The 13580-nt window shown below is 34.1% G+C and overlaps 3 protein-coding genes across 3 annotated transcripts; all 3 read left to right on the top strand.

The window, feature by feature from the left end:
- The first annotated feature begins 1589 nt into the window (after positions 1-1589).
- On the top strand, positions 1590-3396 carry LOC140176685 (uncharacterized). The gene is made up of 4 exons (XM_072208228.1): positions 1590-1803; positions 2528-2803; positions 2917-3349; positions 3381-3396. Exons 1-4 carry the CDS (start codon positions 1617-1619, stop codon positions 3394-3396), a joined length of 912 nt encoding a protein of 303 aa, XP_072064329.1. The 5' UTR covers positions 1590-1616.
- A 55-nt stretch (positions 3397-3451) lies between these two features.
- Positions 3452-5901, top strand: LOC112727252 (uncharacterized). The gene is made up of 12 exons (XM_072208227.1): positions 3452-3714; positions 3823-3900; positions 3988-4053; positions 4132-4200; positions 4276-4350; positions 4424-4477; positions 4634-4720; positions 4801-4869; positions 4952-5017; positions 5100-5195; positions 5319-5384; positions 5469-5901. Exons 1-12 carry the CDS (start codon positions 3461-3463, stop codon positions 5899-5901), a joined length of 1413 nt encoding a protein of 470 aa, XP_072064328.1. The 5' UTR covers positions 3452-3460.
- A 5-nt stretch (positions 5902-5906) lies between these two features.
- LOC112727253 (uncharacterized) lies at positions 5907-7279 on the top strand. The gene is made up of 6 exons (XM_072208226.1): positions 5907-5951; positions 6240-6305; positions 6459-6593; positions 6729-6841; positions 6912-7005; positions 7091-7279. Exons 1-6 carry the CDS (start codon positions 5907-5909, stop codon positions 7262-7264), a joined length of 627 nt encoding a protein of 208 aa, XP_072064327.1. The 3' UTR covers positions 7265-7279.
- Positions 7280-13580: the final 6301 nt, after the last annotated feature.

The raw sequence follows: 13580 nt of genomic DNA, 5'->3' as shown, positions 1-13580 counted from the left end.
GGTCAATCACCCAACATGTCGAAGATATGTGTGGTTTACGTGTGAAGAAAATGCTAACAGTCATACACGAAGATAACTCTACTTGCATACATCAACTAAAAGAAAGATACATAAAAAAAGATAGAACAAAGCACATTTCACCAAAACTCTTCTACTCTCATGATCTTCAACAAAGTGGTGATATAGACGTTTAACAAATCCATTCCAATGATAATTTAGCAGATATGTTCACTAATACACTACCTATTTAACATTTGAGAAGTTAGTATACAAGATAGGAATGCACCAACTAAGAGATATCAAGTGATGTAATTATCAGGGGAATAATATGGGCTGTACTCTTTTCCTTAACCATGGTTTTTATCTCACTTAGGATTTTTCCTGATAAGGTTTTTAATGAGGCAGCTACCTAACGTATTACAAGACAGTACTCTTTTTCCTCTACTATATTTTTTTAAATAAGATTTTTTTAATGAGGCATTAGTCTACTATTACTACTAGGAACATCCAAAGGAGAGTGTTATAAATATATTTATTATGGATGCCCTAGCCAGGTGTTAGGCCCTTAGCTAAGAGTTGAACCCTTGGCTAAAAGTTGGACTCTTGGTTATAAATAACCCCTCTCATGTTTTCCAATGTACACAATCAATAATAAAATTATTTATCATTCTCCTTATTCTCTCTCCTCCTTCCCTCAAACCTTCATCTTTATTTTCATAATATTTACATATTTTTATGAATTACTGAATCAATTTTTATTGAATAACTAATTTGAGTACGAATTATAAAAAAATGCTACTATATTATCCAATAATAATAATAATCATGAGACATGTGACATCATTTATGATTAAAGAATACATGTTAATTTAGTAACAATAACTAAATAACAATTTTTTTATGATAAAAAATATCTTATCAAATTAACATGTAATAATATGAATACTAACATAAACACAAAAAAAAAATAGAGTATAATAAATAAAATATTTTTTAAAAATATTTTTGCAATCTTAACTGACAAAATACTCATTATGTCATCAATTTGTCATAATAAATTAAGAAAAATAAAATTGAAAGATGTTACAAATTAATGGACGACAAATTAAAAAAAAAAGATCAGTAATAAAAAAAGACACAATAGAAGCATATCATTTTAAAAATACTCTTTGTATATATTTCAAAATAAAAATCTATTTTATTGAATATTTTACTGCTAAAACAAAATTAATTATAATCCAAGTATAATATACATACAAAAATTTACAATAACACACTAAAATTAAAAAAAAATTAAAATTACCAATGTTTTGTTTTACGCAACATAAAATTTAACTTTTATTATGATAACTAATTTTTCTTTCATGGACTCAAATTATGCTTATTATCTATATACAATTTTTTAAAAATATAAATCTAAAAATATATGATAATAGAGCTGGTCCAAGTAATAGACATGATGATGACATATCCTTAAAACATATAATAAAGTTACGGGCCTGCTACACATACAAGTATCCAAGCATCCAAGTTGGCCCAGCCCAAATCGAAGACACGCGCATAAGGAAGCATAACATGGCGCGTCAAAATCACGCGCTTAACACAAATGGTTACGTATGGCAGACTCTTCCACTTCCTCCACTTCTTCCACTTCTCAAAACGCTTCGAAACCAAGGAAACGCTCCCATTTTCGAGCAAAAATCAAAGTTCAAAATATACAAATCGTTGTTCGAAACCTCCATCAAAACAACATCAAACTCTCCGTGAAGAATCTGAAGAGAAAACGAAGCAAATACACTCAACGTAAGTTCATCAAGATTACTGTATATTTTAGTTTTCTTCTACGTCGTTCTTCTAGGGTTTACTGTGCTATTATTCTTGCTTCTTTGTCACACTGTTCTAAGTTCTACGTCATTCTTCTAAGTTCTACGTCGTTCTACATTCTTGTTCTAAGTTCTCTTGCTACTGTTGTTGATTTTTGGGGCTTTATTCCGTAGATTGGGGGTTGTATACTGTTTGAACTTGTAATGTGACTTGATATTGATGCATGTTTGAGTGATATCTCACTGATATATATGAATGTATCTGAATAATATCTATCTCACTGTTATCAATGGGTGTATCTGATTCTTACATATGGGTGTATCTTACTCTTATCAATGGGTGTATCTGACTCATATATGCGTGTATCTTACTGATATCTCAATTAATTTGATATTGAAGCATGTTTGAGTGATAACTAACTGATATATATGGATTTATCTGAATAATATCTATGGGTGTATCTCCCTGTTAACAATGAGTGTATCGGATTCTTACATATGGGTGTATCTTACTGTTATTAGACCTTGTAATGTTGCTTGATATTGAAACATGTTTGACTGATATCTGACTGATATATATGAATGTATCTGAATAATTTCAATGGGTGTATCTCACTGTTATCAATGGGTGTATCTGATTCTTACATATGGGTGTATCTTACTGTTACTAATGGGAGTATATTTGTGTGTATTTTTTGTTTCAGACAAAATGGCAGCAAGAAACCAAACGAAAGACCTTAAGTGTGCCACACATCTCCTGAGTGATAAGTTCAGAAACATGGCTGAGGAGAAGAAGGCAATTGTCAGGGATCTCGGATTTGGTGGGTTGATGCACGTCCCACCTCTAAGGGTGGATCACCAACTCTTAAGGGAACTGGCAAACAACTTCAAACTTGGGGAGAACAGACTGAAGACAGGATATGGTTCTTTCCAAATAACACCAAAGACAATAGGTGATGCGCTTGGCATCAATGCAACAGGTAACTAGCTCAAAATTATAGGTGTATATTAAGTTCATGCTTGGGTATATTTAAGGTTGATGCTTGGGTGTTTTTGAACCGATTTTGATACTTTGTTGTTTTCTTTTTTGTAGGAAATCTGTTTCCTGAGAAAGTTGAGTATAAGCAACTTTATAAGCAACTTTCTGATGATGACAAAATAATTTATAGAAGATTCCAGGGTAAGACCCTCAAAAGTCTTACCGATGAAATGATGGAAATCGGCGTTGGCAGCGAAGAGGAACGCCTGATGTTCAAGAGGATATTCATCCTCTACATACAGATGGCGTTCCTTTTGCCAACGACGATAAACAAAATATCGCCCGTGCACCTCGCCCCAATTTTTAAGATGGACGGCATATCGGAGAGAAACTGGGGGGCGCATGTTTTGACCTTCTTGATCAAAGGCATCACAGACTACCAGGAGAAGAAGAAGAAGGCAATTGATGGCTGCCTCTTTGCCCTCATGATAATATACTTTCATTTTTCTGAAAACAAAGGCAAGAAGAGGGCCGAAAGACCACCAAAGCCTTGGATTGCCAATTGGACTAAGGAGAAGTTGGTGGAAAGAATGACTGCAGAAAAAGAAGAAATTTTGGTAAGTAAACATAATATGTTGCTTGTATTTTATTTACCTGAATGCTGCTAGCTAAAATATCTCATGTTTCAGGGTATTGTGAAGATGGCGGAGACAAGAGCAAGAGAAAAAATGAAAGAAAAAGAAAAAAAAGAAAAAAAACAAGAAATCAAAAAACAAAAAAAAGGAAGGCGAGTCCAACATCGTCTTTGGAGACAGAAACAGCTACTGACAGTGACACTTCTACCTCTGAGTCTGAGACTCAACAAGACTCGGAGGATTCAGCAAGAAAACACCCCATCAAAAAGGGGAAAAAGTAAGTACCATACTTGGGTGTAATTTCTTTTTCGAGTTGGGTGTATCTTGTTGATCACGTTGGGGTGTATTTTTAGTATGTTCTAAATAATCACTGTTTGCCTTCCAGAATGGACTCCAGAAAAAGAAAGCAGAGGCAAGAGGAGCCAGATTCTGATTCAGAATCTGAATATGAACAAAGTGATGAGTAATGTCCTGAAATTATTACTCCTTTCTTTTGGCTTCATTATAAAGATTTCGTGTATTAACTGAAGTGTCTGTTATTAACTTATAGGAGTGAAGAATCATCACCTGCAGAGAAGGAGAAGGAGAAGAAAAAAACAAAAACAACACCAAAAAAGTAAGCACTTCTTTGCATAATATTCTGTGATAAAATTAATTTTTTATTTCTGATTGGTACTCTTTTTTTTCCACCCAGAACACAACCAAAAAAGAAAAAAGTTCTCGTGGAGGATTCACCTCCTAAAGAAGACCAATACTTTGACGGGTACAGTACCTCGTAAGCTATATTACCGTCTATCGTCGTAATTATTTTTGTTAACATCTTCCTTTATGAATGTAGTGAGACATATGAAATATCAAGTGACGAACTGGATGAATGGCTAGGGCAAAACGTTGATAAATCTGCTGCAGAGGGGTATGTCTTGATGGGCTGTCTATTTCATATTTTGTTGTGTTTTGCATGCTAATAATTGTTTCTTGTTTCGCAGGGAGAACCAACCTGACCTGCGATCGACAGAAGGTCGCTATGTGTCGTCTGAAACGTAAGAAGCTTTATTATTTAATAAAATCTTGTTATCATGAATTGGGTGTGTCTTGTGGTACCATTTGGGTGTATTGAGTGGATCAAGTTGGGTGTATGTTGTCTAATAAGTTGGAATATTAACTTTGTTGTGTTGCTTGGATCAAATCTGTCTTAGAATACCGGCTGTGAACTTGGGAACTGATGCTCCTTCCTCTCAAGGAAACACAGAACAGAGTAGTGTAAACCAGCCGTCACAGAGCATGTAATTTCTCTTTCAAATAACCGTTACTTTTGTTCTTCTATTACCCTTCTACTTCTAATTCTGTATATATATTTTTTTAGAAAAAAAAGCCCTTTATTATTTTATTCAAGAAAAAAAAGGCAGGAAAAAAAAGCAAAAACTGCAAGTATGTAAGTTCTCAAAAAAAACAAAGCCTGTCTTCTTTTTGAATTGTTCGGGTGTATTTCTTGAATTTCTTTGGGTGTATTTTAGGTTGAGTCCGTCTGATTCGAATATGATGGTTGTGAGGGAACAGACACCGTCCGAAGCGCTTGCAATGTGAGTTTTACAATAATATTCAACCTTATAACCTTATTATTTTCAAAGGCATTGTTAACCTTTCATTTTTCTTCTTGTTTAGAGTCCCGATTCAGGTTTTTGTGCCGGCATCCCAAACAACCACTAAGACAGATTTTGAACCAACCCCTATGCTACAGATTGAAGGGACTACAGAAACGTAAGAAATAGTATTGAGTGTATATTTGTTTGGAGTTTGGGTGTATATTACCTAACAGTTTGGGTGTATATTGTTCCTGATTAGTTTCTTTTATGCCGTGATTAATTTTTTGTAACTGTGCAGCACTCCTGAAACCCCCAAACAACTTCAAGAGACCACACCCACGGTTCCCCCAGCTCCAACTAAAGTGTAAGTTCATCAGACTAAAATCAATCTTTGCTTATCATCTGTATATTCTTATTCTTATTCTTATTCTTATACATGATGACGCAGTCATCCAGACGCAGAAGACGCTGCTGCCCTGTTGATGATGGCACGGACAGCTTCCTATGTTCCTAAAACAGATCCAGGGGTGCCATCATTCAGCCTTGGATTGACTGATTCAAGCCAGGAGGGGGCGTCAACGCAGGAGACAGAAAGGGAAAAATCTCCAGAAGCTGCGAATTTGATAGAACAATTGGACAGTTTGGTCCAAAGAATAGCAAGCAGCGCACCGAAGGGAAAAAACACAAGTCCACAAATTCAGAGGGAGACTGGGGGAGAAAGTTCTGCAAAGTTTGAAACTCCTCGGGGATTATATCAGATTACGGATGATATGAAACAAAAGTGCTACATCTGGGGGACAAGACTGAAGGAAGATGTAGATGGCAATACTAACGAGTATGAGGAAATGTGCACTCTGATTGGCCAAGGAAATACATTTTGATGAGAATGCACCTTGCTTCCTTCCAGGCAAAAAGTGATATAAAATCTCAGGTAATATTATAATAAGATTAATGTTTTTACACCAAAGTCAATTACAATGCTTATTAATGTAAAATTGATTTCGGCATATATTTCTAGATTGTATCTGCCATCTGCCTCATCCTCAACAACAAAAATGAAAAGAGATTTCAAGAACAAATATACTGTCTCCCCCCCGATATTGTGGTAAGTGTTACTTCTAAGAACTTCGGGTGTATTTTCTGTATTGATTTGGGTGTATTTGTCACGTTTGATTGGGTGTAAGTTTAGTATTTCATTTCTCGTTTCCCATTCTTGCAGTGCATGGCAATTTCGGATCACCCAAATGGGGAATTCGTATCACCAAAAACGGAAAAGGAATTCAGGGTGGAAGCCTACCCGAGTTTCATTCCCTTCATAGATAGAAAAAAATTGACTTCGCACCCATATGTAAGTTTTCGTTTGCTAAATTTGTTAGTACGCTTATTTACTTATTTGCAAAATAAAATAACACACTGTTCATGTGTGGCAATCCTTCAGATTTTTGCCCCTATCTGCTACGCCGGGCATTGGTGGTTATGGCTGATAAATACAAGAAAGCGTAAATGTCAAATACTTGACCCGCTACACAAAATAGCTCCCACTGATGAGAGAAAGGCCATTAATAAATTCACTGTAAGTTGCCTCTGTCTTCTTTACTTTAATAGATAGGTCTATTTCGTTAGTTGTGATGGGTGTATATTGTCCATTCAGTTGGATGTATCTTGTCCATTCATTCGGGTGTATTACTGATTTGTTTTCGTATTTAAGGGATACGTATTTTCAAGATTGATAACATATGCCGGCGGGAAACCTCTTCAGAAAGGGGAGAGGGAGAAGGAAATTAAATCACCATATGTTAAAATATCAGGCCAAAAAACAAGGTATAAATTTGTGAGTCTGAACATTAAACTTTTGTAAATGAGATTTGTAATTTATTTTCTTCGTTTTCAGCTATGACTGCGCTGTGTACGTTATGAAGTGGATGGAGATAATTGAGCCGGAAAACATCAAAAAGGGGAAGTATCAATGGGATAATTGGCCACAGGTAACTGTCTTTAAAACCATATAACTATGTATTACTTTACTGAATTAATATTGCTGTTTAAACAGAATATACTTTTTTATTGTAGGAGGAGGTGGACCACTATAGAGTGGAGTACGCATCCCGGATACTATTCAGTGAGATGAATACACAGAGAGATCAGGCAATTAGAGAGAGTAGTGCTATAAGGCTGTCGAAGCCATCCTCTATATTATTAAGTCCGTTTTGTCAGATTAATTCTGCTGATATAGAAACTGGGTAATCCAACTGCTTGGTAGTTTGTAAATTGAACAAATGATGTAAATATTTGCCATTTATCAACAACTTCTATTCCATGTATATTTTTTCCCATAGTTAAACTATCTGTGCTGGTAAACTGTCTGTGATGTATTCAAAAGCTGTATTACAGGTGGTAAAATATGAATGAAAAAATCAAGGCATATATAAACACAAATTATAAACTGCTACACCCAACGCAAGTCTAATAATACACCCAAGGTTGTATTAAATATACACCCAAACTGTCTGCGCTGTATTCAAAATGTATGAATTACATGTACTAAAATATGAAGAAAAACATCAAATCAAATATAAACCCATAACCTGAGAATTTTTACAGCTTTTGTTTTATATATATCTATATATGTGTCTATATCTAAATTGTGAATTAACGAAAATACACCCAAAATAACAGTGCTTTTACACCCATATTCTGTAAAACTATACACCCAACAAGTTATCCCCTGCTGCTGGTACCCTGAACTGATAACTCATAACGTGTCCTTGATATTGGCTGCAATTTGAATGCGCCGCTGATGCAGCATCAAACAGGTTTATCTGAAAATATAACACACACACATTACCTAAACTATTAACGAGAAAAATAAACTCAATCGCCACAAATTTAAAGAACATTACTTTTACCTCGCTTAAAACTTTCGTCTTCTTCTTCTTTGTGGCATTTGCGATCTGTTTCTCCAGCTTTGAACCTAGCCTGTTTTTTGGACGTCCTCTTGTTCGAATCCTTGGCGGGCTTTGAAGCTCGTTAACGGATTCCAAGTTGGCGTCTTCGTGGGATAAAGAAGATGTCCCCTTCCTTTTGGCTTTTAATGCTTCCATCTCGGCCATGACGTTATCGTACGCGCGGTGCAGAATTGCAGTCAGCTCCTCCGATTCGGAGGCAAATTCGCATATATTTGCGAATGAAAAACCAATTGGTCGAACCTCTTGCTTCTTGCTCCATTAGTGGCTCGTCGTGGCTGCTCTTGATGTGTGTGTGTCGCCTCTTTACCTTCTTGCTCCATCGTTCCAGTATGTATCTCGGTGACACTTGGCTTACTTGTTCGAAGCTTAACACGCTTAGTGCATGACGGCACAGTATCCCTCTCGACTCGAATAATAAGCAATGGCATTTTACCTCGGCTGCAACCGAGTCGTAAGTAACCACGAACTTGTTGAATATTGAGCTGGAAACTTGTTCTCCGACTTCGTATACTGAATAGCCTAGAGCGGAATTCTTTAGTCTGGTGATGCAATTCGCCTTTCCTCTGAATTGCGCTTGGACTTCCCTAAACTTTGCGTGAGTGTACGCATCTTGAAACTGAGCTTCAATGCAGGATTTGGTTGCACACAGTATGACCGTATGAAAATCTGCAGCATCTGATTCTCTCTCTGCTTGCTCCCTGCTTCCGAGGCAATTATCGTATTGTTTGACGAACTGAATAAGCGAGCTGTTCCGGGTGATATACTTGTTAAAAAATGAATGCATGCTCTCGCTCCTTTGTGTGCTTCTCATCCCTGCCCAGAAATGGTGATCCAGATAGATAGGAACCCATATGTGACGGTCTTCGTACAGATCTGCATAATACACCCAAAGACAGTCTATAAATACACCCGAAAAAACACATGCAATTTACACCTCTGATGCAGATTTTAAAAAGACATTACCTGAAAGCCACTTGTTGTCCCCAAGACCAAAATTCAGCAGAAAATCGTTCCAATTCCTATCGAATGAGTCTTTGCTGTGAGAGTTCCAAACAACTTGGCTCATTTCTTGTTCGATATCGGCATGTCCCTTGTACCCGTTTAATTTGCTTGGAATCTTCTTCATGATGTGCCAAATGCACCAGCGGTGAACTGTTGTTGGCATACAGGCCTCTAAAGCCCTTTTCATGGATGCGCACTGATCGGTGAGAAACCCTTTCGGAGCGTTTCCTCCCATGCAACGAAGCCAGCTTTGAAATAACCATTTGAATGATTCAATTTCTTCGTTCTTCATCAAAGAGCATCCGAGAAGTGTTGATTGACCGTGGTGATTCACCCCGACAAAAGAACCACAGACCAAATTATACCTGAAACAAATTACCATGGTCCAGAATGCAAAATCATTAGCTACACCCTAACAAATGCTTCGCATACACCCAATGAAACAGCCAATATACACCTCTACTGCGGATTCGTAAAAATAAATTAATTTGGCATCATAAACAGGGACAGTTTGTTACCTGTTTGTATTGTAGGTGGTGTCGAATGAAATGACGTCTCCGAAATACTCAAGGCGGCTCTGCTTCTTGCATCGGCCCAAAAAGCCAGCTTAATCGATTGATCCTCTTCGAGTTGGAGCTCAAAAAGAAATTCGGATTCTTCTCTTTCATTCTTAAGAAATATTTCCCGATTCCTTTGCATCTTCTTGTTCGGAAACATTCCGCACTTCCCTGGTAATGTAATTCCTCACGTCCTTTTCGATAAAATTTAACTCGCGGTGACCCCCGGCAGCCGCAACAAATGATTGGTAGGTTTGCTTGGTCTGATACCGGCCTCCTCGTTATTCTCTATCGTACGACGAATGGACATGCTTAGTTCCCTGTGCTGTTTGAGCATCTCTGCTTTGCTTGGACAGCAGGGGTGTGAATGATCCAGCACAACCTTTGAAATGATCCAAGCACCGACATTCTTCAATGTGTGTATATAAATTCTTGCAGGACAGTTTAGACCGGCTGTCGGATTGGTCTTCTCGGTCGGAGATATTTTAGATTTCTATTTTCCCTCTCTGCTACATGTAATCAGTTGGTTCTTAATCTCGTTTCCCTTCCTATTTGTGCACCGAACTCTTGTAGAGAAACCTGCAGCCTTGGCGTAGTTCCTGTAAAATTTTCCAGCATCTTCAAGGGTGGTAAAGGTCATTCCGACCTTTGGAACAAGCTCGTCATCAACAACTGAGAGAGGCTGCAAAATACACCGTGTCAGAACTGTAAATACACCCATAGATATGATTCAAATACACCCAATCATGTCTAATACGATACACCCTAACCGCAACAACTCAACTACAGAATGACTTTTAAAGCCATAAACTGTAAATACACAGCATGCAGATATAATACAGTTCTAAAAAACACACCTAATCATGTCTGTTATAATACAGCTGAACAACAACAAGTAAATTAAAATAACAAAAAACCAGTAAAGTGTAGATACACCCACACTTCTAGCTAAAATACACCCAAACAAGAATTGATCTACACCCGAGCGTCTGCTACAAATTCCAGGTAATTAATCACAACTAATACATTGAATCGACAGATTCAGGTAAACGTGTTACTTTCACAGTCAATGTTCAGCAATTTTCAACTACACAATGCTATACAAATTACTGAAAGAAATTTCATACTAATCCTATGTAAATCAAACCTCAGGGACTTCGTTAGATTCTGACTCATAATCCACTTCGCCTGCATTCAGATGACAATCTGAGGTTGAATGATCCATTATCTTCAAAACGAGATCAAACTTTGATTTCGAAAAACAACAAATCAAAAATAGAAAACGAAGCTCGAGTTGCAGAGAGAGACAAAGGTAACCTAAACGAAGAAGATGCTAGTGAGAAAAGGAGAAGAAAAGAACAATGGAGAAGAAGGAGGGTAAACGCGGGAGAAGAAGAAGAACGAAATCTCAAAATAACGAAAACGAAAAGGGAAAGAAATATTTTAAATCTGGTAGTTAGATATACGCGCGATGTTATATAGCGCGTGTAATCAACGTACCTGAAGCAGCGCGTATTTTGATCTTATTGTTTAATGAACTTGTAAGGCATACAAGCCATTAGGGCTTGTATGCAGAGCTTTTCCGATAAAGTTATACTTAATATAAGGGGTTAACAAAATTAGTTAACTTAATTTACACCGTTTATTATTTTATTTTTGAGTATTAATTTTTAATTTAAAAAAGTCTATAACAATATACTCCTTGATTTTACTCCACTCTTATATATAAAATTTATATTTTTTTTTGTTGTATAACTAGAGATTGAGGCACCACTGCTACTAATTCAATATCTTGATCAATTTTTTTATAATGAATCAGCTTAAACAATGTTAAAAAGTCATGCAAATATAAATAGTAAGTACTCTATTTATATCTTTAATATTTTATTTTCATTATATAATATTCATTTAAAGTATTTTTGTATTGAATAAATTTAAAAGTATGGTCTTACATATTACTATATAAAACGCCTAATGACAAATAAGATTATGAATTCTATAATAAAAAAATAAAATAAATAATTAACAAATAAAAAAATTTAAAAGGGACAATACATTTATAAGACTAATAATAATAATAACTTTGTATTAAATTTTCGGTAATAATATATCTCTTTTAAAATTTAAGAGTAAAACTAGGAGAAATCTAACAAACATAAAAACAATGATTAAAGATACTACAAAAATATTGATATTTTATCTCATGTATTTAAAAATATATTACACAAATTATATGAATTTTTTTATTATAGAGTTTTTATCCAATTAAAAAATTAATAGATAGTAAAATTTGATAATAGCAAAATGTGTTCTAATTTTTTAAAAAATCTAAATATTAGATGAAATGTTATCAGTCAATAGATAACTAAATTTAAAATTCTCAAATTAAAAAGATAGATGACATTGTATACATTTTTATGAGTTATTGAACAAATTTTTATTAAATAACTAATTTAAGTACAAACTAAAATAAGTAGGTTTAATTATTCTGTTGGTCCTATAGTTTGCGAAATTTTTAATTAGGTCCCTATATTTTTTTTAATTGGGTCCCTGCACTAATTTTTTTTCAATTAGGTCCTCTTGGCAGTAATTGGCTTAATTTTATAGGGACCTAACTAAAGATAAAAAATTGGTATAGGGACCCAAATAAAAGAAAGAAAAAGTGTAGGGACCCAATTAAAAAAAATTTGGTGCAAGGACTTAATTAAAAGGAAAAAAAAGTATATGGACCTAATTAAAAATTTCGCAAAACTATAGGAACTAATAGAGTAATTAAACCAAAAAAATATTACTATAATCACCAAAAAAAAAAACCAAAAAAATATTACTATAAATATTAACCAATAATGGCAGTAATCATGAGACATATAACATCATTTAGTGATGAAGAAAACATCTCAATTCAGTTACAATAATTAGATAATAAATCCTTAATGATAAAAGATCTTATCAGATTAAAATTTAATATTGTGAGAAATACTAATAGACACACAAAAAAAATAACAAAATAGAGTAGACCTAATAAAATAATTTTTAAAAATATTATGCAATCTAAAACTGACAAAATACTCACCATAGCATTAATTTATCATAATAAATTTAAAAATTAAATTAAAAAATATTACAAATTAATGGAGAACATTCAAAACTTAAAAAACATATCAATATAAAAAAACAAAATAGAAGCATATCATTCTCAAGTAATTTTTGTATATTTTAGAATCAAGATCTACTATATTGAATATTTCACCTCTAAACAAATTTAATTATAATCTAAATATAATATACATATAAAAATATATAATGACACACTAAAAATTAAAATAATTAATATCATTATAAATGGTAAAAACGGTCTTAATCAATAATAAATTAGAAACACACACACAAAGAGTAAGATCCTAAATTTTTGGAAATTAAATTATGAGTTACTTGAGAATTGTAATATTATTTATGATTTATTTTTACATACTCAGAGTAAGACTTCAGATTTTCGGAAATTAAATTATGAGTTAATTGAGAATTATAATATTTATTTATGATTTTATTTACACACACATACACAGAGAATAGGATCCTGACTTTTGGAAATTAAATTATGAGTTATTTGAGAATTATGATATTTATTTATGATCTTATTTTTAGAAAATTATCTTACAAAAAGGTAATTAAAAGCCAAAGTTTGAAGTTTTGAATTTAAAATTAATTAAAACTCATATAATTTTCCTAGTAATTGCGTATTTTTTATTTATAATTTAAAGTTTAGTAATTAAAAAATAATGAGAACTTTATATGCTTCAATTTAAATATTGAATTTTGAACTTTATTTTATGAATAAAGAAAAAATTATTTGATTACCTCCAATTTTTAATTAGAAATACTTATTTAAAATAATTTGTAAGTTGATGAATAAATAGCATGGTTCTGAAAACCGAACCGGACCGGTCGGTTCAACCGGAATAATCGGGAAACCGGTCACCTAGCTGGTCCGGGTAAGGTCAGAAACCGCCTGCAAAAAACTGGTAAAAAAACGGT

The sequence above is a fragment of the Arachis hypogaea genome, chromosome 12, assembly GCF_003086295.3.
Source record: "Arachis hypogaea cultivar Tifrunner chromosome 12, arahy.Tifrunner.gnm2.J5K5, whole genome shotgun sequence".
Taxonomy (NCBI): domain Eukaryota; kingdom Viridiplantae; phylum Streptophyta; class Magnoliopsida; order Fabales; family Fabaceae; genus Arachis; species Arachis hypogaea.
The sequence above is the reverse complement of the archived record's forward strand: the minus strand, read 5'-3'. Positions and strand labels throughout refer to the sequence as shown.

What these genes read in the sequence shown, in the direction of transcription:
- LOC140176685 (XM_072208228.1), top strand. Translation starts at nt 1,617, where the DNA reads ATGGCAGACTCTTCCACTTCCTCCACTTCTTCCACTTCTCAAAACGCT. An exon ending in ACGAAGCAAATACACTCAAC is followed by an intron (nt 1,804 to 2,527) that starts GTAAGTTCATCA and finishes TTTTTGTTTCAG; the next exon opens with ACAAAATGGCAGCAAGAAAC. An exon ending in GCTTGGCATCAATGCAACAG is followed by an intron (nt 2,804 to 2,916) that starts GTAACTAGCTCA and finishes TCTTTTTTGTAG; the next exon opens with GAAATCTGTTTCCTGAGAAA.
- LOC112727252 (XM_072208227.1), top strand. Translation starts at nt 3,461, where the DNA reads ATGCTGCTAGCTAAAATATCTCATGTTTCAGGGTATTGTGAAGATGGC. An exon ending in AAAGCAAAAACTGCAAGTAT is followed by an intron (nt 4,870 to 4,951) that starts GTAAGTTCTCAA and finishes GGTGTATTTTAG; the next exon opens with GTTGAGTCCGTCTGATTCGA. An exon ending in ATTGAAGGGACTACAGAAAC is followed by an intron (nt 5,196 to 5,318) that starts GTAAGAAATAGT and finishes GTAACTGTGCAG; the next exon opens with CACTCCTGAAACCCCCAAAC.
- LOC112727253 (XM_072208226.1), top strand. Translation starts at nt 5,907, where the DNA reads ATGCACCTTGCTTCCTTCCAGGCAAAAAGTGATATAAAATCTCAG. An exon ending in AAACGGAAAAGGAATTCAGG is followed by an intron (nt 6,306 to 6,458) that starts GTGGAAGCCTAC and finishes GCAATCCTTCAG; the next exon opens with ATTTTTGCCCCTATCTGCTA. An exon ending in AGGCCATTAATAAATTCACT is followed by an intron (nt 6,594 to 6,728) that starts GTAAGTTGCCTC and finishes TTCGTATTTAAG; the next exon opens with GGATACGTATTTTCAAGATT.